General features: G+C 42.8%; 1 protein-coding gene across 5 annotated transcripts in view; it reads left to right on the top strand.

The window, feature by feature from the left end:
• Tsc22d3 (TSC22 domain family member 3) overlaps positions 1–24,104 on the top strand; it is a 69,544-nt gene that overhangs the window by 19,768 nt on the left and 25,672 nt on the right. Inside the window, exon 3 of one of the 5 annotated variants that reach the window (XM_050123999.1) lies at positions 1,898–8,158. The exons of the other annotated variants lie outside the window; for them this stretch is intronic. Within the exon in view, the coding sequence (XP_049979956.1) occupies positions 1,898–1,958 (61 nt within the window). The 3' untranslated portion in view covers positions 1,959–8,158. Of the gene's footprint in view, positions 1–1,897; positions 8,159–24,104 lie in introns of those variants that run through there. 5 annotated transcript variants of the gene reach the window in all.

Below are 24,104 nucleotides of genomic sequence, written 5' to 3'. Positions count from 1 at the left end.
AACTCCAGCTTTGGCCGAGGCTGTCACCTGAAAGGAGAAAAATAATAACTGGCTCTGAGAGGAAGGAGGGAGGGAGCCAGGCTCAGGATGGTATCCTGGCCATTTGGGGCAGTCAAAAGCCCCACCAGCTTTACATTTGGAGAAAGAAATAAAGCAGTGCTTGTTGGCTATGGGAACCATTTGTGTGTATGATACAGAAAGCACTGTTTCTCCAAGTGTGGCAAACATACACTGGTGGTGTGCAAGATGATTTTAGGTGGTATAAGGACTATCTTTGTTTTTTTTTCTATTTTTATAGCTATTTATTGATTTAACATGTATTAGGGGTAAATCGGCTAGCACATACACTCTGATTTCAGAACTATTTCTAAGAGTGAGACATTTTTAAAAGGCTAATCTGCTTAAAGTTAATTTTGAGAAAATTTCTTGACAGTAGACAATTAAGTCAAGGACATGGAACTACCACACTATGTCTTTAACAGACACATGGCAAGAAAATCCAGGGGAAAACAGGATTCATACAGTAAGGCCTGAGGTTTTCTTTTTCATGTGAACCTGGCTGGAAATCATCCTCTGAAAACCTTATTCCAAACACAAGATCAACCTGCTATTTTTATATCTTTGGTGTCCTTCTCTGCCCCATGACACTCAGCACTCCTGATTAGCAGTAGGTCTTTCACTCCTAGTGAGCACTGTCTTGACCACACTTTGGTAAACATCGACTAAAGTGTTAGAGAATTTGTGGGGCTGCCCCCATCTGCCTCCACTGGTTTTCTCTCAGCACTGTCCATTGCTTCATTCAAATCTAAGGTAGGTATCTCCCAGAAAACAAGGCGAGAGATTAGTCTTTCTTTGAATGTTCAAAACGAGAGGAGGACAGGAACTGTCACTGAGATAATTTTGCATGGATTTGTACTGATCTTTAGACAGATTAGAAAAAGATTTTGTGAGAAATGTGTATAAAATCAAACTGAACAAGAGACTTCTCACTTCTGCTGGGATGCTATAATGGACTGTGTACATAAGTTTAGTTCTCTTCCTCCTTCCATTAACCTGAGACAGATAGCATGATGCTTACAGAACCTGATGTTTAATCCTACTTTCTCCCAGAGTCCTGCCTGGCAAATTATGAGGGTGAGCCCTGAGCAGAAGCAATGAAAGTTGTGAGCTTGGTATATATTTCCTTATGGCTAGGTTGTATTCAGGAGAATTGTATGTCTTTCCCATGTGTCTGATCTCTTGAACTAGCTCAAGTATAGTTGACTGATCTTCAACTCAAAGAATTTTCTTTGGTCATACATTCTAGTGGTTAACTAGCCCTGCTCTGAAATTATTACCCCCGCCCCCATGATCCCAAATTTTGTCAGGCAATCTTGTCTGCTTCCAATTTCCAGGTGGATATATATATATTCCTTTGGGTTCACCTTACTACTTAGCTTCTCTAGGATCATGAACTATAGGCTCAATGTCCTTTGTTTATGGCTAGTATCCACTAATGAGTGAGTACATACTATATTCATCTTTTTGAGTCTGGGTTATCTCACTCAGGATAGTGTTTTATAATTCCATCCATTTGCATGCAAAATTCCTAAGATATCATTGTTTTTTTTTTTACCGCTGATGTGTAGATGTGCCACACTTTCTTTATCCATTCTTCCATTGATGGGCATCTCTAGTCAGACTGATGATTATCTTTTTTTTGATTTTCGATACAGGGTTTCGCCGTAGCTTTTTTTGGTTCCTGTCCTGGAACTAGCTCTTGTAGACCAGGCTGGCCTCGAACTCACAGAGATCCACCTACCTCTGCCTCCCAAGTGCTGGGATTAAAGGCATGCGCCACCACTGCCCGGCTGATGATTATCTTAAATATCACCATAGAACCTTCATCTAACAACAGATGGAAACAGAGACAGAGACCCACATCAGAGCACTGGACTGCGCTCCCAAGATCCAGTTGAAGAGTGGAAGGAGGGAGAATATGAGCAAGGAAGTCAAGACCATGAGTGTTCACCCACTGAGACAAATGTGCCTGAGCTAATGGGAGCTCACCAACTCCAACTGGACTGGGAGTGAACAAGCATGGGATCAAACTAGTCCTTCTGAATGTGGTTGACAGTTTGGGCAGACTGGGGAGCCAATGACAATGGCACTGGGATTTGTCTCTACTGCATGTACTAGCTTTTTGGGATCCTCTTCTCTTTGAATGTATACCTTGCTCAACCTGAGTGTAGTAGGGAGAGCCTTTGACTTCTCACAGGGCATGGTGCCTTGCCCTCTCTTATGATTGGAAGGGGATGGGGAAAGGGTGCGTGGAGGGAGTAGGAGGGAAGTAGGAGGAAGGGAGGAAGTGGGAATTTGGATTGGTATTTTTTAAGTAATAAAATAATAATTAATAATAATAATAATAACCCAAACTTATCCACTCTAGTTTGTGTTGCTACCCATATATACTCCCGGGTTGGGGTCACCTAATGGAGTGTGGTCCACCTACCAGGACTTAACTTAAAAAAGACTAACCCTTCTAATCCCAGAAAACATCAGCTGTTGATGGATACTCAATTAGGAGTAGGAAGTAATGAACCCCTCCCACTCTATGCTAAAATGTTGACTGACTTGATCTTGTGCAGGCAACCACAGCTGCTGTGTGTGGTGATATTTTGTTTGTGCTATAACAAATAAAGCTTCCCTGAGGATCAGAGAAGCAGAGCAGCCCACCACTAGTTCTTACCTCTGCAAAATCCTCAGACCGAATGGGGTATCCTGTCTCTATAAGTCCTCAGACTGAATGCTTTTTGAGCTCTTGTCTCCTCCCACCTTATATTCCTTTCTCCATCCAACTATATATATATATATATATCTTCCTGTCTCTACCTCCCTAGTGTTGGGATTAGAGGTTTTAGGATCCCTAGTGCTGGAATTAAAGGTGTGAGCCACCACTGCCTGGCACTGTTTTTCTTTGAGACTAGATCAATCTAGTGTAGCCCAGGCTGGCCTTAAACTCAGAGTCTGCCTCTGCCTCCTGAGTGCTGGGATTAAAGGTGTGTGCCATCACTGCCTGGCCTCTATAGCTAACTACTGGCTTTCTCTACACTCTGATCTTCAGGCAAGCTTTCTTTCTTAAAGCACAAATAAAATATCACCACAGCTGAGAATTCTTCAATGCAGTAGTCCTGTCATATTCAGATGACACAGTTTGAGTCTAGTCATCTCTGACCTCTGGCTCTTGCCCCCCTCTTCCAACTATGATCCCTAAACCTTAGAGAGGGAGTGTTATATGCATGTCCCATTTGTGGCTGAGCACTCCACTGAATCTTATTTTCTGCACTTTGACCAGTTATGAGTTTCTGTGTTTGCCACCATCCATTGCACAAAGAAACATTGATGGGGGCTGGAGAGATGGCTCAGCGGTTAAGAGCATTGCCTGCTCTTCCAAAGGTCCTGAGTTCAATTCCCAGCAACCACATGGTGGCTCACAACCATCTGTAAAGAGGTCTGGCACCCTCTTCTGGCTGTCAGGCATACACACAGACAGAATATTGTATACATAATAAATAAATAAATATAAAAAAAAAGAAACATTGATGAAGTCTGAGAGCTGCACTAATCTACAGGTAGAGAAAGATTAATTTAGATGGCACTTTGATATGTCCACTTAGCCGTATAATAGTAATGGGTTCTCCCCTGGAGACAATGAGCTCCCAAACATGAGTTCTTGGCCAGATTTATAGTATGAAATCTATTTTTAATAAAAAATTTATCTGGGTGATGGTGGCACATGCCTTTAATCTTGGTACTCTGGAGGCAAAGACAGGTATGGAGTTCAAGGCCTGCCTAGTCTACAAAATGGATTCCAGGACAGCCAGGGTTGTTGTATAGATACACCCTGTCTTGAAAATCCTAAGAGAGAGAGAGAGAGAGAGAGAGAGAGAGAGAGAGAGAGAGATTTGAACGAGCTCGTTTTTCTCCACTTTTCATATAGTTTCCAAATTATTCAATAGAGATTTCATTCTATCTTTTAAAAGGGCTTAAGGTTATAGCATGAATAACTTTACTTTTAGCTAGTCACCCCAATCCAACTTTGATCAATGACTTACATTTATAGAATGCAGATTTGGAAAGAATCAAAAGTAACTGGACTGTGGAAGTACCTTCCCTAAGCACTTTAGCTAGCTGTCCTTCTGGAAACTGGGGTTGTGTCGGATTTTATTGGTTGCTTAATAGTCACAGAAGAGAGAAGGAAAATGACCTCAAAAAGTCTATATATTGCTTTCACGTTCAGATCATCCACAATCATGTTATTTCCTTTAATAATGCTAAATTATGTAATAGCAATTTATTGTAACCTCTGCCTTTAGCTACTCACTGGTAGGGTCCCATTTTGTATATGGGTAGAGCCACATCTGTAATATCCCTATTTTTTCATTTTGTGAATTATTCATAGCAATTCCAAAATCTCAGGAGGCCCACTTGCATACTGTCTAGCTAGTTTCTGGGAACTTAGGAGTGCTTTGACACCAGTCCATACAGAGTATAAATTAAGGAGAATTTTGGAAAAACATATTACCTACTCACATTTGGATCCCATACTGAAGCATGGTTGAATTTCCCATGGCAGGATCACTAAGGTAGGATGTGTAGCAAAGGATTAATATGGAAGAAAAGCATGTATAGCAAACTTTAAAGGTGCGCTATAAGTCACATATATTTTAGTAGCTGTGCCATTCTACTTATTTGAACTGATGTGAAAATGAGTTTGCATCCTTGGAGTGCATAAAAACCAGAAGAACCTGGATGTAAGGAAAAACTAAGCTGAGACCACTATTTGCCACAAAGTAGATAGACCACCCAGAAACACTTGAGAGTTGATTTTCTGGCACACAGAAATAATATGTTTGTCTTTGCAATGTGTTATATGACCGTTTGCCCCATAGATTTTTCCAGAAAGATCTAAGGGAGCTACCCATTGGGACTTAATTTGCCTTGGGGAGATAGGACCAAGCGGTTCTCAGGAAATTGATAGCCCCCTTCACCATCCTCTCCATAGCCCAGTGGTTATATCTCAGTGCCTGACCTGTTCATTTGACCTGTGTGAGTTTTCAAAAGGTAGTGTAATCCATCTGAGGAAAGTCACTTCAGAGACAGGAAGGGGCATGGCAGCCTCTTTGGCCAGGGATTTATGTATCTGTCATAGGAGGGAAGTGTGAGCTGAGAAATGACTCCCAGAAGTGCAAGAATTGGCGAGGGAAGCACTGCTACCTTTAGCAGTCAGTGGTGCATTCATTGGGAATTAGTGGTATTTCAGATAGCCAGCATTATTGACTCTTTCTCTCTTTTCTCTCTTCCTTCCTGTAGTCCTTTCTCCTTTACTTCCTGCTTTCTTCCCCTCTTCCTCAGCACACACTGAAGAAAGCAACTGAACTGGCTGAGTGAACCCTGCCAGTGGCCAGGCAGTGGGTGAAGAAAGGATAGTAAAGTCTTGGACTGCTTTTTGTGAGGCAATTAGAGGATGTGAGGACAGACATAAGATGCTTGGGTCAGTCACAGCAGGCTTGCAGCTGGTGCCATGTCACCATGGCTGGCACTAATGGCAACTAATGGGGTCCTGACAATCCCCACAGCCTACAGAAACAAGCCAGTCGCTCAGTTGGACTCTATCTAGTCTTAATTCTTGCTGTCTTTGTGAATTGGTTTCTGCATTTTCACCAGCCATGCATATCATTGCTTTGGGCTCTCTGCTGAGCCTGGGACTAAGTCTTTGCTTTACATATCTTCCCCTGCTGTGAGCCTGCCAGACTGGCTCCCTTGGCAAACTCATTAGGCATTAGTGGTGTCCATGGGAATCTAAGCTGGGCAGCAGAACTCATCTTTAGTGCTCTTATCCTCCCTGATGGCTTGTAACATCCCCAATGCAAAGGAGTCCCAGCTGAAAAGTTGTATTCAGCTATCTTGGGAAACATCCACTCTGCCCACAGCTCAGCCCAGCACTTGCTAAAACAGACTAGAGAAATCCCAGACCTCTAGGTGCAGCTATTTGTTTAACTCTTCCTTATTCTTTCTTTCCTAATGACTGTTGGCATTTCCTGCTCTCAAAAGGCATAAGGTGAGCCTTGACAAGCCTTGAATCTCAGTAAGGAAAATAGGTACCACTCAGACTCCGGACCTACTTCCTTCTCTGCAGCACATGTTCCCTATACTATGTGGGAAGAGATGAAGGAACATGATATGAGGGAAAATTCCTCAGCGTTAAAGGAGATTTCGCCTCTTTGATGCTATATAGAAAACATTTTCACTCTCTTGTAGACCAGACTGGCCTAGAACTTAAAGAGATCTGCCTGCCTCTGCCTCCTGAGTGCAGGAGTTAAAAGTGTGAGCCACCACTGCCTGGCAGAAAACATTTTCACTCTCAAAAATCAGCAAATGATGTGGGATCACCCCCCCCCATTTTTCCTTTTAGCAAATTATTCATCACACATTCAGCAGCTGCTCAGAGTTGTCAACAATAGGATTATGTCTTATGTTATAGAACTTCTCTAATCTCCTGCCCTCTTAACCATCCGTGGCTTTCAACCTCTTGCTGTCTGCCAAAATTCATGTGATATATTGATGCCAAGTAAACTGTAAAGAGCAAACATGCTGTCCTATGCAGGTCCCAGTTCTATTAAGCCTAGCTCTTCAAAGGGAATAAGCCAAGTAAGCAATGCAGGCTCAGTGGGGGGCAGGTAAACTGAGCTTTTGGGGACATTGTCCAATCTATATCCTCTCAAACTATGCAGGAAGTCACCCTCCCCGTTTGTGTGTGAGGTCATCCCTGGCCATGGTCTTACATAGCCATAGTGGTTTGCTATAGCAGAAGCTGGAAAATCTTGACTAGATAAACTCCTCACTTAAGCCTGCAAAATTCTGCTTCAGTCTCTAGTCCATCTTCCCACCAGTCAGGCAGGCACTTATAAGAGATGCAGACAAGAAACTGCAACTCTTCTTCCCAGCGTACATGTCTTAGTTGACTTTTTAAATATCTGAGAATTCAGGGCTGGAGAGATGGCTCAGAGGTTAAGAGCACTGATTGCTCTTCTGGAGGTCCTGAGTTCAATTCCTGGCGGCCACGTGGTGGCTCACAACCATCAGTAAGGAGATCTGGTGCCCTCTTCTGGCCTGCAGGCATGGAGGCTGAACATTGTACATAATAAATAAATCTTAAAGAAAAAAACAAAATTAGCCACAGAAGTTTTTTAAACAATGTATAAATATCTGAGAATTCAAGTGTGAGGCAGTTACTTAAAATGACAAACCCATCTTTGTTTGAGGGAGGAGCTCTTACCACTTACTTATAATAAGGGTTATAGTCCTTCAGAAGGGTCTGCTAAATAGCTATTTTTGGCTCATTTGCTCTTCTTTCCTCTTTGAGTTCTGTTCCCTTTTAGGCCCCTCAGGAGAGCCTCTCTCTCTCTCCACCTCCTTCTCAATGTCTGTGTTCACAGAGCTTACGCAGGGGAAGTAACCCCTAGCCAAGTGAGTCTCTCATCCAACTCATTTTCCGAGATAGTCCCACTGGTTCTTCTAGAAGAGCAGGGACAAAGACTGTCTGGGTCAACATAATGACCTCTTCCCCTCCGCCCAAGCACACCGGAATTCCAAATGTTCTTGTTTCCTTCAAGCTCAAATGGTTTTTGCTGCTGATCCTTTGCTCTGGGTTACCCATTTCCTGCTCAACCCTGGCACAGCAAATGTGTCTCTGTAGCAGCTACCTCAGGGTAATTTGAGAAGCAGCTCTAGGCCACCACATGTGGAAAAAGAATCAGGGAAAGACACATGTGGAATAAGAATCTCCTAGAGAAAGATGTTGGGCCTTTGCAAACAGCTTTAATAATGTAGAAATGCCAGCACCGGATGTTTCTAGAATGCCAGCATAATTTACTCTAAGGTGATTTTTAAATGATTATTATATCCTTCCCTAGGTTTAGTGATTTCACCAAAATCTCTGACACTCTTCCATCTGCCTTGGGGAATCAGCCACTACCCGTCTTCTAACTGTGTGAACATCTTGGGCACACACACATACCCCTATCCTTCTTAGAGCCTCTAACTTGTTCCTGCAGTATCTGATCAGTTTCTGCCTAGTCAGTCAGATATGCCCTGTTGCTGAGCCTGTTTGGGTGGGGAGGGTGGGAAAATGGAGCAAGCATTCTAGGAGGAAGCTGTTCTCGGTTTCCCCACCCCCACTTTCCAGGTCTCTAAATTTGTTCTGTGTCTCCTGTTTCTGGGCCCCCATCCTGTTTTGACCCAATTTCCTTGCCTATAACACTGGGTTTGCAGTTTTGTCCAATATATTACTTTGGTGCTTCTACCACTCCTCTTTGGCTCAGTTCCTAGGGCTGGTTGCACATATCTGCCTGCCTGACCACTGAGCCCACCTAAAGATATTCTCTTGGTCTTTTCGTTCTCACCAAGGCAGGCTTGTTCATTTGTGGTTCCACAAGTTGGAAGCTGCTTCTTCAATAAATTTATCCTAGAAAACAGATGTGCAACTCTTATTCACCTGGGCTCTCGCTTTTTTTAAAAAAAAATCATTTGGAGGTCTACATTGTTAATAGACTTTTTACATGGATTTCCAAAGCAGTAGTTCTGTTCTCTAGAATGATTGAAAATTTATGATTGGGATGTAGAAAAAGCTGCTGACTAAACTCAGCTCTACCTTTCTGTAGGATTCTCTCACTCATCTTCCCCGTGTCCTGTCCTCCAACTCCTACAATACTCAGCCTGAAGGCCTGGAAGAACCATGTGTTAATCAATGATTCCTGCTCTACACTGTCAATTGGCAGGAATACTCTTGGAACCTGAGGCATAGGGATCCACTGGAGGGATCTCAGGGCCAAGTTGGTCTAACCATTGAGGCCACTTACCCCTCCCCCTAGCTCCAATCCAAGTAGTCCTGCTTTTGTCTATTTTATAAATAGGGCTTTGCATATGAGTCTATGTTCGAAAAAAGAGGCTTACTTTTTTAAATTACTGCTCTAGGCCTTTCTTCATGTCAAACTTAACCTATGCCTTGCCTTCCCTCTGAGTCTGAACTCTGCTAGCAGACGGTGAAAGGGATGTAGTACTAATCAAATAATGGTCCCTAAGATGTGATCAGTGGCTCAGGCGTGCTAGAAATGCCAGTTCCTTCACCCAGTTAAAGTGCTTCCCACTTCATGTAACTGCCTTCCCACCCATGATTAATAATAATCTCTCATATTTGCAATAGTACTTGACAATTTCCAAAGTACTTTCACAGGCTTTATCTTATTTGCTCCTCTAGAAGGCCTGTGAGTGCTGCCAGGGCAGGAGCTATTATTTATATTTTACATACTGGGAGGCTTGAGATATTTAATCGATTGACCTTACTGAAGAGCTTGCTGAAGAACTAGTCAGGATGAGATGAAGGGCTAGATAAAGGGAACAAGAGTTGGAAAAAGGGTTATGAAAGGAATGGCAAAGAAGAGAGATGAGGCAGAAGGGATGAAAAATCAACAGTACTCCAGATCCACCATCCCTGCTTGGGAATCAGAAGCAGTGTAGAACTTTGGGATTGGCCCACGTCAAGAGGCAGAGACCTCCCTTCTTCATGATGGTGGCTCCCAGGGCTAGTGAGCCATTGTCTCACCTTGTCTCAATTCTGCTCCAAAAAAGCTGATTTTTGTCACATGACTTTCTTGAAACTCCTGGAGCCATAGTCAAGTGCTGGAAAGGTCCATCCACTCATTTTTCCAAGAGAGGAAACAGAATCCCAGAGACAAACAAATTTACTCAAAGTCACACAAAGAAGGTGAGCAAAATATGTTGAAGTGTGTGTGTGTGTGTGTGTGTGTGTGTGTGTGTGTGTGTATAGGTGTATGAAGAAAGACTGTGAACTGTGTTGGGAATACTTGTCTGGTGAATTGCTGTAGCCTGGACCTTGTACACATATGCACTAACTGGGGTTAAAGCCATTTATAGGGCCTGGGGTATGGCAGGTTGTGAGAAAGACAGGGTTCAGGGTTTCTCTCCCAAGGGGATTCACCCATATAAACTGCTCCAGGTAATTAAGATCCCAGAAGAATTGGCAGCTGCTTGCTGAACAAATTAGGCTCTGCCTTTATGGACATGTTCTGTGCTGGAGATCAGAGGGCCCTCCCTGATGTTTGGTTCATTAGTCATTGTTCCCTGTCAGAGCAAGCACTCAGAAAATTGGATGTCTGGCAACAGTCTGTATTCAGAAATTCAATAGCAGGAGCAGCAACAGCAACAGCCGAGTGTCTGGGACAGTGATCCATGCACAGTAGGTGCTTGAAAACTGCTTGTTAGCTAACTAATGAACTAAGTAAGGAAGGCTTTTAGTTTTCTCTGCTATTCAGAATGAAACAGTGTCAATAACAGACCTGGTTGCTTTTCAGCAGAAGCACAGTTGAACTTTTTAACAGACAGACTGATGGAACTTGGGGAGGGGAGACTCATTGGAGTCTTGATTTCCTATGCTGACTACACTTTATGGATCACAGTGCCCACCACTTAGATGTTGTACTACATTATCTGGGTTGCATAAACTCACTGATCCCTCTAGACTAGCTTGTGATTTTCTTCTATTTGAATCCAAACACATTTTTCCTAGTTCTAGGCTTCTTTGGCCAGATCAGACTATGCATGGCAGAGAACAAAATAAGGCCTGAGTGCATGTATGAGGAGAGAGAAGTGAGCAATCTCCAAGTGACATATAGGGCCAGAGAGATTTAAAATCAGTTCTTCCTTCATCACTGGCTTGCCATAGGCCAGGCCTGCCAGGCTAGTTTTTTCAGGCAGTTTGATATTGTTCTTAAATGTCAGGGAAAGATTTCTGTTTTTGTTTTGTTTTGTTTTATACTAAATGTTCCTAGTTCAAAATACCCAGGATTCCTTGCAAAGGTCAGCTAGCATAGCAGGACCAAGAGAATCTTAGAAGCTTTTGGCAGTCTCTAAAGGTTACCACTGGTGTCTTGTCTATAGGCCAAGGGAGTGAACTCTATGAGGGATTTCAAATGTCCTTGATGGACTTTTCCACCATGCTAACAAACTATCAGGAAAAATACTTCTTCATTTCACCTAGCATCGAGTCGTTGTTTTAAGTATTATTTATCAAAGATGAAAGCACTAAGAATTTAACACAGACTCTTTTAGGCTTCGTCGGAAGAGGATTTTGTGTGAGCATGCGAGCATGCGTGTGTGTATGTGTATGTGTGATTGTGAGAATTTGAGTTTGTGGGAGTGGCTTTGGTAGTAATTTAGATGTATATAAAGAGTCTGTTTATACTATATGCATAAAAGGTGCAGAATAACAGGTGGTAGGTTTATTTAAGTGTTCAGAGTACTTACATTTGATAAAAGACAGCTGGAAGGTTAGCACCTAGTAAGATTGATGATCCTATGTGTGTGACTTCTGTAACTCTACCTGAGTCTCTTTTTTAATATGGAACTCAAGAGTCATGGTGACAAGGGCATATGTGAAGAAGGTATGTGTGTCTTCCTATGTGGGTATATGCATAAGCCTTGTGTGTGTGTGTGTGTGTGCGCGCGTGTGCGCTCAGTGAGGTTGTGTATGTCTGCTGAACAATCATCAAGTCTTCTGCTTTGAGGAGAACTACCTTGGCTCCTCTTCCTTTTTCTATAACACAGCCCTAGGCCTCCTTTCTCTATTTCTTTTTTCTTAGGGAAATGTTTCCTGTCATGAAGTTTCTCCCTCCCACATTTCTGTTTTTACCCCTAGTCTTCTAACTAAGTGGGGGTGAGTCAACCAGTAAGAAAGACAGCATTCAATGATTGAGAAACAAGCTCCAAGCCAATGAAATGTCTGCCTAAAGATTGTTCTTGGATCAATTGAAATCCTGTGGGTCACCCTTGGACCGACTAACATTGTCAAGAAATGTAATATAGATATTCAATCCTTGAGTTTTGGTGAATTAGTTAAAACCTTGTTTTTAGTTCTATTGAGAAGGAAAATCATTTATTATCTTTAGTCTGACCTGTACTTTCAAGAGAACTCTCCATTCCATGAAAATAAAAGCTGAGGTAGGCAATTCACACATACTTGTGAAATCTAAGCACATTATCTCACCAGTGGCTATAACTGTAATAAACTAAAGTGACCTGGGTTTAGATAAATAAATGTTTGGAGCTGGCAATTGAAGTGCAAACATGACCCTAATTAACGGTTTGGTTAATAGAGAGTAGTTCTGTCTTTAGAGATAGTGAAATAAATCTGTCTTTAGTTATAACATGGGTCTTTAGACTACTCTTTGATTTTTCCTGTTTGAAACTAAAAATGTCTATCCATTTAATCTGTTTTACTCTCCTGCTTTTGAAGCAGGCTATAAGTAAAACTCAGCTCTCCTTTGAAGACTGTTTTAGGAAAAGCATTTCTAAATACTCAGCTTTTATATGTAGGGTCATCAAAACCAGTCTCATATGTTAATTCAAAAAAGAGTATGTCTGTAACTCACTCTACAGCCAATACAGTTACATGGGTAGATTCAAAGGAACTACAACTTCTAGAAAGTAAACCTAAAACTCTGTTGTCCAAGAGATAGATGCAATAGAGTAGAATATGGTAGGGAGTAGAATATTCACCAGCTCCTGCGCTTAAAGGCTGCCTGGTGTGAGGTGCTTTACCCTTGTCCCAATTGCTTACTTGTTATTTCATGAAGATGACATGGGGAGGGGCTGGTTAAGTCAACTGAAATGCTGGCTTGCCGTGTCAAGAATAGCTCATTCTTTGCTACAAGGGATACATCCAGCTGCAGATTTCTGTCATCACTGGACACACTTACAGAAGAATTCAGAAATTATACTGGCCTCCCCAGTTGTTGACGAGCTGAACAATCACTATTGAGACCATCCTCTAATCCATGTCACTGTACTGGGTGCCACAAGAGGTGGGGGAGGGGAGAAAACTACAGAAGGTTTGCCTCCCACCTTTCAGGAGCTTTAGATTAGGTTGGGAAGATAAGATCCACAGAGAAACCTCTCAGGAACAATAACAAGAATATATTTGTCCATGGATACAAAATAGTGCAAACCAAAATGATGTCTCTGGCGCCAGGTGAAATTAGGTGACAGTTACTGTCTACAGTCTTGATGAAGATCATCATGTGTGTAAGACTGTCTGGTGCATGTGTACCACTGAACCTCCTATAGGGTATGTTCTATGTATGTGTTTAAGTGTTCAGAGTAGTAGGCATGATTATCTTCTAGGAGATATCTAGATTACCTTACCTCAGAATGCAATGTGTACTATTTTCCACTGGTCACAATGAAGGAATGGCTACTTACAAGAGTAGAAAGTTGGTCATAACATAGAGGACAGGGCAGGGAATGAGCTCTGCTTCAGTCCCTGCTCATAGCTTGTGCACAGACCTGTTTGATTATAATGTTGGTCTAGGCACACTGGAGTCAACATTATGAACCTTTCTGTCTGCCTATAATCTGGCCACAGAACTTGCTCAAAGTTTAGAAAATTCCCAACAGCTCATCACCCTGGAGCTAGGAGGTAGTTCCACCTACCTTTTTCCTCTTCTAGGCTCCATTTCAGATAGACACACAGGCTTCAACTAGAGTATATGGAAGGTAGGAATGCACAAATTAGGTCTGAATACCCAAAAAACACTTAAATGTTACATAACTTGATTTCTTCCACATTGCCCCTACCCAATCAATGAAAAAAAAAAAAAAAAAAAGGTCTGGTCACCTACCTCCTTCAAGAGCATGAGTCCTGGATAGAACGAATAGTCTAAAAAGGATGGAAAAAAAGGAAGTTTGTTACCATTCAGGTTTGATTTTTGAGTCCCAAATATGCTTCTCATCTGACCCATCAGTGTTACCAAGCATGCCAATTGACAAACAAAGGGGTCTAGAATACTCCAGCCTCACAATACCATTCTGGCTAGCTTCAGTTCACACTAAGTTGCACTGTCCACTTAAAATTTATGGATGGGTCTAGTGCTTCTGGGTTCTAGATTCCTACATATTCTTGAGTTGGTATATCTTCTTCCAGCTTTTCTGATAACTAGCAGAAATCTTGTTGCCACTGTGGGCCTCAGTCTCCCCACATGGAAGATGCGAATGCTGGACCACATTGTCCCTAAGGTGGCCTTCTGGCTCTGACGTCTGTCCTGTTTGTTTACATGTCCTTTTGGTTTTCATGAGGTAAACATTTCGTGGAGGGGCAAGGGATGTTTGAGAACTTCCAGTTTAGAAGCTGGAACTAAGTTCCCAGGCTGGGTTTATTTTATGTCATGTTTGCTTCTTCCTAACTGGTTTTCCCCACTTCTAAGGACCAAGGGCCACTCTGGATGCAGGTTGGTGAGGTAGGGCAGCAGGTCCACCAGGTCAGTGGTTCAGGGCTACTCTGGGAGCATGGGCTGGTAAAAAATACTATTACCTGTGCTGGGATCCGCTGCCAGAGCAGAGCCCTTATCTCAGGATCATTGCCACTGACCTGTGAGATGACCTGAAATCCCTGATGGCCAGGCAGACAGCATTGTGGAGTCAGCCACATTTGGGAACAGGAGCAGTTTTCAGGGTTCCTGAGAAGTGAGGATTTCTCTAGAAGATATGAAGGTCCCAGAATGATCCCAGGATGGAATCAGATTCATGACAAGAATCTGGGAAAGTTGCATGGAGGCCCTGAGGGAACCAAACTATGGGCCTGGGGAAGAGTGCTGCCAGTAGGCTATAAATGAGAGTGGGCAGGGGCTGTGCAACATTATACACTTTGTTTTCTCCAAGGGACCTTGAATTCAGGCCTTCCAGCCTGGGTTTTCATTTTGGGGAGCTGAGGAGAAGAAAAAGAAAGGCCTTCATAAAGCTGGACTGGGAGTTGAAGGAAGGGAAGATCATGTAGTGACACTAGGATTGCCCCCTATTTCATAGTCCTTTTGAGAGAAGCATTAGTAAACTGGGAAGAAACTAGGCAGGGAGAACCGTGATAATGTGCCACACAGAAAGCAGTGTCCTCTACAACAAATAAGCACAACCTCCCAGACAAATACACTCTTATTTACAAACACTTTTCTACTATATATACACATGCACACACTTAAATACATATGCCAATAAATATATACAGAGGCTTCACTGCATACTCATTCCAGACCCTGAACCATCACACCATTTTTCTGTGAAGATGCCAATGACCCAGGCAACATCAACTGCAGGTAGAGTTTCACTTTGGACAGGTGTGAGGGAAGGACAAGTTCCTTGGGAGGGAAGGAACATTTTCTCATACTTGGGGGCAAAGTAAGGAAGAAAGAAAAGAAAGCAAAGAAAGGCTGAAGTCCTCCCACAGGCAGGCTCGTGCTCCGGGTGTGCTTTCGCAGGCCAGAAACTACAGAACTAGGAGTACTGCCAAGTGCTTTATCAAAGGAAACAGCCTGCCCAACAGCTGGAGATGGGCTTCTGCCAGCTGTGTGTGCCTCTTGGTCTCCTTCTTTCCATTCTTTTCCTATCTCCATCTATCCATCTTTTACAGCCTTGCACTTTGCATTGGGAAGGCCATATACAAACATTCTTGGACCATAGAGAAATCTTCATGCTAAGTAACTAAGCAGATCACAACCACAGCTGTCTGGAAGAGGCTGTCTTGAGAGGGAATGCGTTACTCAAAAGCTGGTCTCCAGTAATTGAGCAATAGGTGTGCACCATAGAAGCTCTTTACTACACCTAGAGTCTTGGGGAGATACAATCCAGTGCCTTCCTGTCAACTCACAGTGGGAGGTAGGTGCCTAGCCAGACGGTGTGCTGGCAGCAACAGGGTGTCTTCCAGCAACCTCAGCAACCTTATCATCTATATTAATTAATTAATTAATTACTGGGATTCACTTCTCTGAACTTTAGGCTTCCAATTGAGAAAAGAAACAATGTTGGGCAGAGGGAGAGCTCAGAAGAAAGGTGTTCTTTTTCTGGAAGTGGAGAACACCTGTGGCTTTGCTTCTTTTCCCAGCCTGCATCCTCTTCAGATTTCTGATTTTTCAGCTGAAGTGGTTAGCACCAAAAGTTATACATTACATGCATATGTGGAAACAACTTCATGAAAATGAAATCTACTGGGGCTGCTAAGTTCAAAGTTAGTACTGATCTCTATGCACTCAAGGCAACAGCCACATCTTCAGGGAGGCCTTGAGTATTCATTCTATTCTCTGATCACACAACAGGCACCTCTTGCCTCAATTGACCCCAGAAATGGCTCAAGAAAAGCCTGATACCCACCCTAGAAACTTGGAAACACCTCAAGAGCAAGATCCCTGTTATGTATCTCTAGTGTCCCCAGTGGTTGCCTACTTAAGCAACTGATGACCTAAATGCTGGAGAAATTCACTTTAAAGCTTGGATCTAATTCAGTGGGAATTGATAACTTGGTCGATTGTATTGCCTGAAGTTACCATGTTGGGCTTCTTTGTTCTTTAGCTGAATTTTACTGAGTACTGATGAACAAAAAATGTAGATGATCTTACCTCTGGCATCTCATAGGTGTTCTGCTGCCCATCATCCCTGTCTTTCACTTAACATTGTGGTTCTTCTACCTGGGCCAAAATCTTGACTCTTGCTTCTCAGTCTTCACTTCCTCCTTCCATGAAGCTTCTTCTACAAATGAGAGCACTCTTATGCTCAATCACAAATGGCTCTAAAGCATGAGCATGCACTTTAGGGCTAGACCTGAATCCTTAGTCTCTTCTTTGAGTTAGTTCTTCACTAGCTCACTTCTCTGAGCCTCAGCTTTTCTCTGTGTGAAAATGGTACCGATAATACTAACCCCATGACTTTGGGGAAGTCTGATTGTGCTTACATGTATATTGTGTGTGAAGTGCTTTGCACATTATTCAGCAGAAAGTAAGCACTCAATGATCATTAGCTAATGATTTTTTAATACTGTTCCTCAATATTTCTGTGATGGTAAAGGGTGTTTGTCCCACACAGATGGGCTGATAGAACTGACTTTATGAAAAACCAGAGACCCTGGCAAGAGACACTCTGAAGAACTTTCAGCAATTCTGTTTGTTCAGCCTTACAATCTTGAATGGAGCAAGGAGTAAACAAGGGTCTAAAGCACAGTTCAACACCTGCCTGATTATGTATATCCCAAGTAATTTCCCCTTGGGTCACATAGACTAGTTCCTGAGTTAGGGGCAAAATATCTTCTGGGAAGTTATGCCTTCCACACAACATCTCTAATCTGACTTCCTTTCTTCCCTCATTTGAGGTCACATCTGTTTCATCTTTCCATCCTGCCCTATGTGCTAATAATACACACCCCTTGTCACATATTTCCCAGCATATTCTCAAGCTTAAATACATCTAAAAGTACCAGACTAGGACTCTAAAGGACTATTACTGCTATCATAGCCTGGTTATTACTATCTACTTGAGGGTGTGTAGTGAATGTGTGTACACAACCTTGGAGTGCCAATTCCTCTGTATGGTAAACTTTATGACAGCAAGATTTCTTGTCCAAACCCAACTATAAATTGTTCAACATGCTATTAGCAGTGGTTCCTATAGTGCTGGACAGTCAGAAGGAGGCTGACATAGCACGGACATGATTTGTCATCCAGTTCTTCACAAATGGATGTTTGAGGGGCTTGACTCCTTCAATTACCTCTAAGAGTACTTCCAGTGGTTGGCACCAGAAGTGTCTCAGCTGTGGGGAGCAAGTGGCAAGAGGTGAGAGAGTTTAGGTCTGCCTCTTCTTTCCTAGTTTGAGAGCATTTGTTGCTGTCTGAAGGGCTGGACAGTGCCAACACCACAATAAGCAGCTTGTCCAGTACACACAAGCTCTTTGGACCCTGAAATGTCAGCTGGCCAACTGGCTCACAGCTAGACCCTGCTGCGTGCTGTTTGCATCCGGCCCCAACAATGCCACTCAGCACTTGTAGAGCCATGTGTCATAGCAACAAGGCTGGGAGTAGGGTACCCACAGGGACCTGGCCCTGGCTCTGGGAAGCTAAGCTCAGGGACCACACTTAGGGCCCCAGATAAAAATAACTTCCTTAAATATCCAGATCTGCCTGTCTTAGACTAGCAATGTGGCTGGTCCTTCTCCATCCTATCCCAGGCATGACTCCATGGCATGGTAGCAGCCAGACAAACTCCCTATGCCCCATAGGGCTGGACTGCTGACTGGTGTTGGGGCAGAAATATCTCACCCAGTGAAAGCTTATGGGATGTGGGATATGTGCCTCCAGGGGGTGCAGACTGGGCATAAAAGGCAAGAGAGAAAAGAGAGCAACAGTGGGGTCTTGTGGCAACAGTGCTAGGCCAGGATCCAGAAAGCCTGGGCTGTGCTCCCAGCCTTTGCCATCAACTCCCTTGGTGTCCTTGAGCAAGATCACCCAGAGGGCAGGGTTGGGGGAATAGGCACAGGGCCAAGGCCTTGCCTAAGAGAAGATGAGCTACAAAATCTTGTTCATACATCTGAGAGGTAGAGATTGGGTATTTAATCAGGAAGTTTTATCCAACTACCTAATTACCTTTAAGTATCTTGGATGAATTTTGACCACTAACACAGCCAGGCTCAGGTGCCAGAGGCTATATCAGAAAAGATAGAGTAATTTCTTTCCAATTGCTTGTTCTTAGGTTTTCTTTGGAAGTCAGCAGAGATCCATGCTGTCAGAACTTAGGGCAGAGGGGACAGTTGTTCTTTAGCTTTGCAAATCTTTGATATTGTCCTAACTTCTGTACCTCACAACCACACACAACAGCTTCTCTGGGACAAGAGTTTATATAAAAGGAGTATCTCCGGCCTCACCACTTCAGCTGCCTCTGTCCCAAAACTCAGGGACCCATCCATAGCAAGGCACATATTTAGTCTCAGGGACCATTTTGCATCTCATCTCGAGTTTCCTCTCATGTAACATATGCTATTTGTCAAGTCCTGTGGGTGTTCAGCAGTGATGAACTCATGGGGTACTCTAGTATTCAATTGCACAAAACCTAGTTGACAGAAGCTACCAGTGTCTGACACTCAGACAGTGCTCAACACATATTTGTCAAGTGAATACAGTCTAAAATAAATGTATAAAACTCTCATATAGAACTCTGGATTTTTTAATATTTATTTATTTATTATGTATACAATATTCTTTCTACATGTATGCCTGCAGGACAGAAGAGGGCACCAGACCTCATTACAGATGGTTGTGAGCCACCATGTGGTTGCTGGGAATTGAACTCAGGACCTTTGGAAGAGCAGGCAATGCTCTTAACCGCTGAGCCATCTCTCCAGCCCCCCCCCCCAAAAAAAATAACCTCTCATATAAAAAGGTTTCATCTAGCTGGGCGGTGGTGGTGCACGCCTTTAATCCCAGCACTCGGGAGGCAGAGGCAGGCGGATCTCTGTGAGTTCGAGGCCAGCCTGGTCTACAAGAGTTAGTTCCAGGACAGGAACCAAAAGCTACAGAGAAACCCTGTCCCGAAAAATCAAAAAAAAAAAAAAAAAGAAAGAAAGAAAGAAAAAAGAAAGGTTTCATCTATTGCTACACATACCAGGCAGACAGGCTTCTTTCCATGGCAGGAGCAGTTCAGGGGGAAGGTCAGGAAGAAGAATCCTGCCAGAAAATAATATGTAGGTACCCATCCTCTGTATATATAGAGAAAAAAGTAGAATATGCCTATGGTATGGTGGGGAGAATGTCTGGGCAAAGGACCCACTGCAGTTTGAGAGACTGTAACAATTTGCATCACAGGAAGGCTACCATGGTGGTATCTAACTGGGTTTGGGACTCTCTTAGTGATTCGAAGTCCCAGTGTGACAAAGCTATATCAAAGCTGAGATTTTAGCATCTCTTCTAGTGCTTTTGGGAAACTCATTATTACTATTTCCAACCATATGCAGTGGCCAGGAAGTGCCTTAGAGTTAGGAACCACTTCTTGGGGGGGATAAGGAACATTTAGATTAAGATCTTAACAGTTCCTAATAACTCATCATAGCCCTGGTCTTCATGCTGAAAGAACTCTGAGAGCTGTATTTTGGAATTTTCAGCTTCTTATGCCAGATTTCTGTGCTGTCCATACCTCCACACATGATCAGTGAAAAAGATTGACCCAAAAGGAAAAAAAAAGTAAAAACAAAACAGAAGAAAGGTCTCCAGGTCCTTTGACGTTAAGTGCTATTGATTTTGCAAGATTTTTCCATTGGGAGGACAGTGAACTGATCTCATTTTGCAGCCAGCTTAGGCCTTGACACCACTGTCTAGGCCATAAACTGAGAATCACAGAGGCTGTGCCTTTATTTCAACACAGTTGATAGACACCACTCTCTGCAAGGCCAAGCCAAGCTGGGCCTCCCTTGATGGGATATAGTATGTGTGTGATTCCGGGCATTCCCTACTCTTTCCTGTTTCCCCAGAGATGTCATATGAACCTAGACCCACATGCTCTAAGCTCTTATCAGTGAAAGGAGGCTTTTCTAGGGTGAAGGAACAGGAAAAATGATGTTGAGGCAGCAGAAGGATGTCTGAAAGAGCACAGGGCTTGTTGAATTGGTGACTGGGATTTGTGTCCCTACTGTGCCACACAATTAACCATCTGAATTTAGGCAGATAGCTTCTCCTCTTCTTGTCTGTTTTTTGTTCATTTGTTTGTTTTGTTTGTTTGGTTTTGCTTTTTTGTTTTTTAATCTGTTAATGAATAGGTAAAGAGATTATTCTTATCTCTAAAATCCTATAGGCTTGTGAAAAGAAAATACAGCATCCGGAAAGGAAAAAAGAATGAAAAAGAAAGAAAGGGATTCAGATTGAACAATTCTAGGACAGTACAAAAAGGGGAAACTAGGGAAGAAAGAGAGGTGTTGTGGTGGAGTGGGAGTGGTCCTAAATAGAAATTCCATGGATTCTGTTCTCAATTATATCACTAATGAGCTATATGACAATAGGCAAGTCATGTCACGGTTTTGTATTTTGTATCTCATGCCTGTGGTCCTCTACTACCAAGCCATTTTGTTATTAAGGCAAAAAATAGATATATTCATAAAAACATTTAAGAAATAAAATCAGTGCTCAGTGGTGTGCATTTAGAGATGGGAGGCACTGTTGATGATGGATGGCAGGCTAACATCTGACACATAGGGCAAGGGAAACAGAAAAGAACTGTGGCTCTAGAATCAGGCAGGCCTGGATAGAGGCTTTTTTTTTTATCTAGCTGTGAGACCCTGAGCAAGTCATTTTCTCTACCTAATTTAAATTACTTTACCATTAATGGAGAAAATTGATCTAGTTGATCTTGAAGGCTCCTTTAATCTCTCTGAATATGTAAAAAAAAAAAAACATAATAAAGAGAAGCCAGAATATGCCAAGTAAGTCAAAGGCAAGCATTGTGCATTTAAGAAAGCAGCCAGCCACTGTGGATCATCATTTATGTCAGGAGTTTTTTTTTTTTTTAATGGCATTTTCAATGCTAAAGTTGGAGGAGGGGGGCGACAAGGCAAGGTTATGTCAAAAGAATTGTTGGAAAAGATATTATTACTACATGTTTAGTGAGAGAAGACCTGGTTGGAAGACATTCTGGTAAGGAGCCACCACCTGGCATAGAGATCTGAAATGGGTTCCAGAATAAGATGTTGAAGAGGGTGGTGAGTGCTACAGCAGAGTCACCAAAAAATGAACCTCAAATGGAAAGCAAGAGAGGTGGAACACTTTCAAATTGGCAGGCTTTCTTCCATGGCAGGGTGAGGGAGTGCAGAACTTAATTAAGGACTCTTCATCAAGTATTTTACACTCTTGGATTTTATTCTCCTTATTTATTTATTTATTTATTTATTTATTTATTTGGTTGTTTGGTTTTGTTTTTTTGAGACAGGGTCTCATGTAGCCCATGTTGGCCTTGAAATCAGCTATGTAGCTAAAGATGATCCTAAATTTCTTTCTGATTCTTCCACTTCCACATCTCATCTATGTAGTGCTAGTGGTTGAAGCCAGGGCTTCATGGTTGGTAGGCAAGCACTCCACAAGTGAGCTATATCATCAGTCCACTCTTAGATTTTATCCCAATAGAGACAAAGTCTATGTGGATATTGATTAAACCTACCAAGAACCCTGTAACAATTTCATGGCAGAACCGGGAGCAAAAGTTGTTACGTATTCTTGTTATTCCTATTCCATGACCTGGGTTTTCTTAAACAAACCCCAAGCTGAAATGTTAACCTATTAGAGGAAAAAAAAACAGTAAAGAAAAACCAATTCCAGGTAACTGTTCTCTTAAGGCATTAAAAGGCCAATCTACAAAGGCTGGAACTTGATGGAGTTTTTTGTTTGTTTGTTTGCAAAACCTGAGCCTAGCACAAGAAATAAGGGCTAGGTGAGGGAGAAGAATATGAGTCTACAGTTACCTGGATCTTCAAACCTAAGCTGTCTGTGTAATCGTAGGCTTCTGCTTCCTTATCTATCATCTATAATGTTTTTTTTATTGGGTTATTATAAATAAATGAAATAATGCATGAAAATCGCTTAGCATAATGGTACATTATAAGCTTTCAATAGTAGTAGCTATAATCATCATCATCATCCTTTTATGACTACCACTACTACCATTACTGGCAGTACCTACCTCACCAATATCCCACTTATCTCATCCCTTGCTTTCTTTAGAGTTCTGTTCTGTCATACAGGTCCAACAGTCAAGCCCTGTTTTCTCAGGACCACCTTCTTAATTACCTTATGACACCAGCATTCCCAGGCAGCTTCTCCAGAGTGTTCTACCTCCTCCCAACCTGCCTGTCATGTAAGCACCAGAAGAAGTTCAAAGTTGGGAGACAGGTGTCAGGGGACAATCAAATGAGGCCATGCATTGCCATTCTGTCATCAGTTTCCAAGGCCTAGCAAGGTGACCTTTTGCTTCAAATTTCCTCCTTTGGGGGAGAGGAAAGTTGAAATGCAGCCCAAAGAGAGCACAGATAAAAGCAAGGGCTTTGTCCTCACAAGGGAGGAAAAGAGTGGGGGCAACCCTCTCCATTATTTTCCAATCCAATTATTTTCCATTGCAGACCCATCACCTTGGATAGGAGCAGAACTGTCATGTCTCTGTTTTGCTGTGATGAGACTCATTCCCCTACCAACCCCTAGGCCAAAATCCAGGATCTCTTAATGGGAGGCGAGAGGTCCAGGTTGCTTCAGATGAGAAAGATTTGTGAGTATGATCATACAGAGGATCATACAGAGGTAGCTGATTGCTTGTGCTGAGGAAACTGGAGTGTGCTCATACTTTATCAGCCTCTCAGATCCCTGGAGGAAAGGTAAGGTCACAGGAGAAACTCAGCTACACTACACTAGAACTGAAATCACATTGTATCATGCAGGTCCTGGAAAATAAGTAAACTGTTGCATTCTCTGGGCTGAGAAGTGAAGGGGAAGATAGGTGGGAAGAACAGACAGGCAGGAATGTAATGGTGAAGAATGTAATTGTCCATGGCTGGCAAGATTTCAGGGGAACCAAAGCAGACTCCCAAAATGTCTCCCCCAGCCTATGTAACCAAACAATGATGTGTTTCTTGAGCACATGCTGGGTGTTCCCCATTGTGCTAAGCCTTTGTAGCTAATTTTCCAGACTGGTCTAGTCATTACCCCCTAGAGTCCCTTCCTCTTTAATGCTTTGAAGGAGAGAGCCTTAGATCAGTGCTAGAAAAGCAGGGCCACAGACAAAGTGGAGAGGTAGAGAGCATGGGGAGAAGCTCTTGCCTGGTGGAGGAAGGCTTGAAGGAAGATAAAGTGGATGAGGGTTGGGCAGATGATCTTAAATAGGGTCCAGGCCCTGGAAGAGAGAGAAAAGTTAGGAGAGAGGGAAGGAAACAGGCCTAGGATGTGTGGGTATGTTTTTGGTGTTTTGTTTATTTGTTTAAGATACTACCTTTTTTTAATTTATTTATTTATTAAAGATTTCTGCCTCCTGCCCGCCACTGCCTCCCATTTCCCTCCTCCTCCCCCAATCAAGTCCCCCTCCCTCCTCAGCCCAAAGAGCAATCAGGGTTCTCTGCCCTGTGGGAAGTCCAAGGACCACCCTCCTCCATCCAGGTCTAGTAAGGTGAGCATCCAAACTGCCTAGGCTCCCACAAAGCCAGTACGTGCAGTAGGATC

The sequence above is a fragment of the Alexandromys fortis genome, unplaced genomic scaffold (genome assembly GCF_014885135.2).
Source record: "Alexandromys fortis isolate MF-2015 unplaced genomic scaffold, M_Fortis_MF-2015_v1.1 scaffold_195, whole genome shotgun sequence".
Classification (NCBI taxonomy): Eukaryota; Metazoa; Chordata; class Mammalia; order Rodentia; family Cricetidae; genus Alexandromys; species Alexandromys fortis.
The sequence above is the reverse complement of the archived record's forward strand: the minus strand, read 5'-3'. Positions and strand labels throughout refer to the sequence as shown.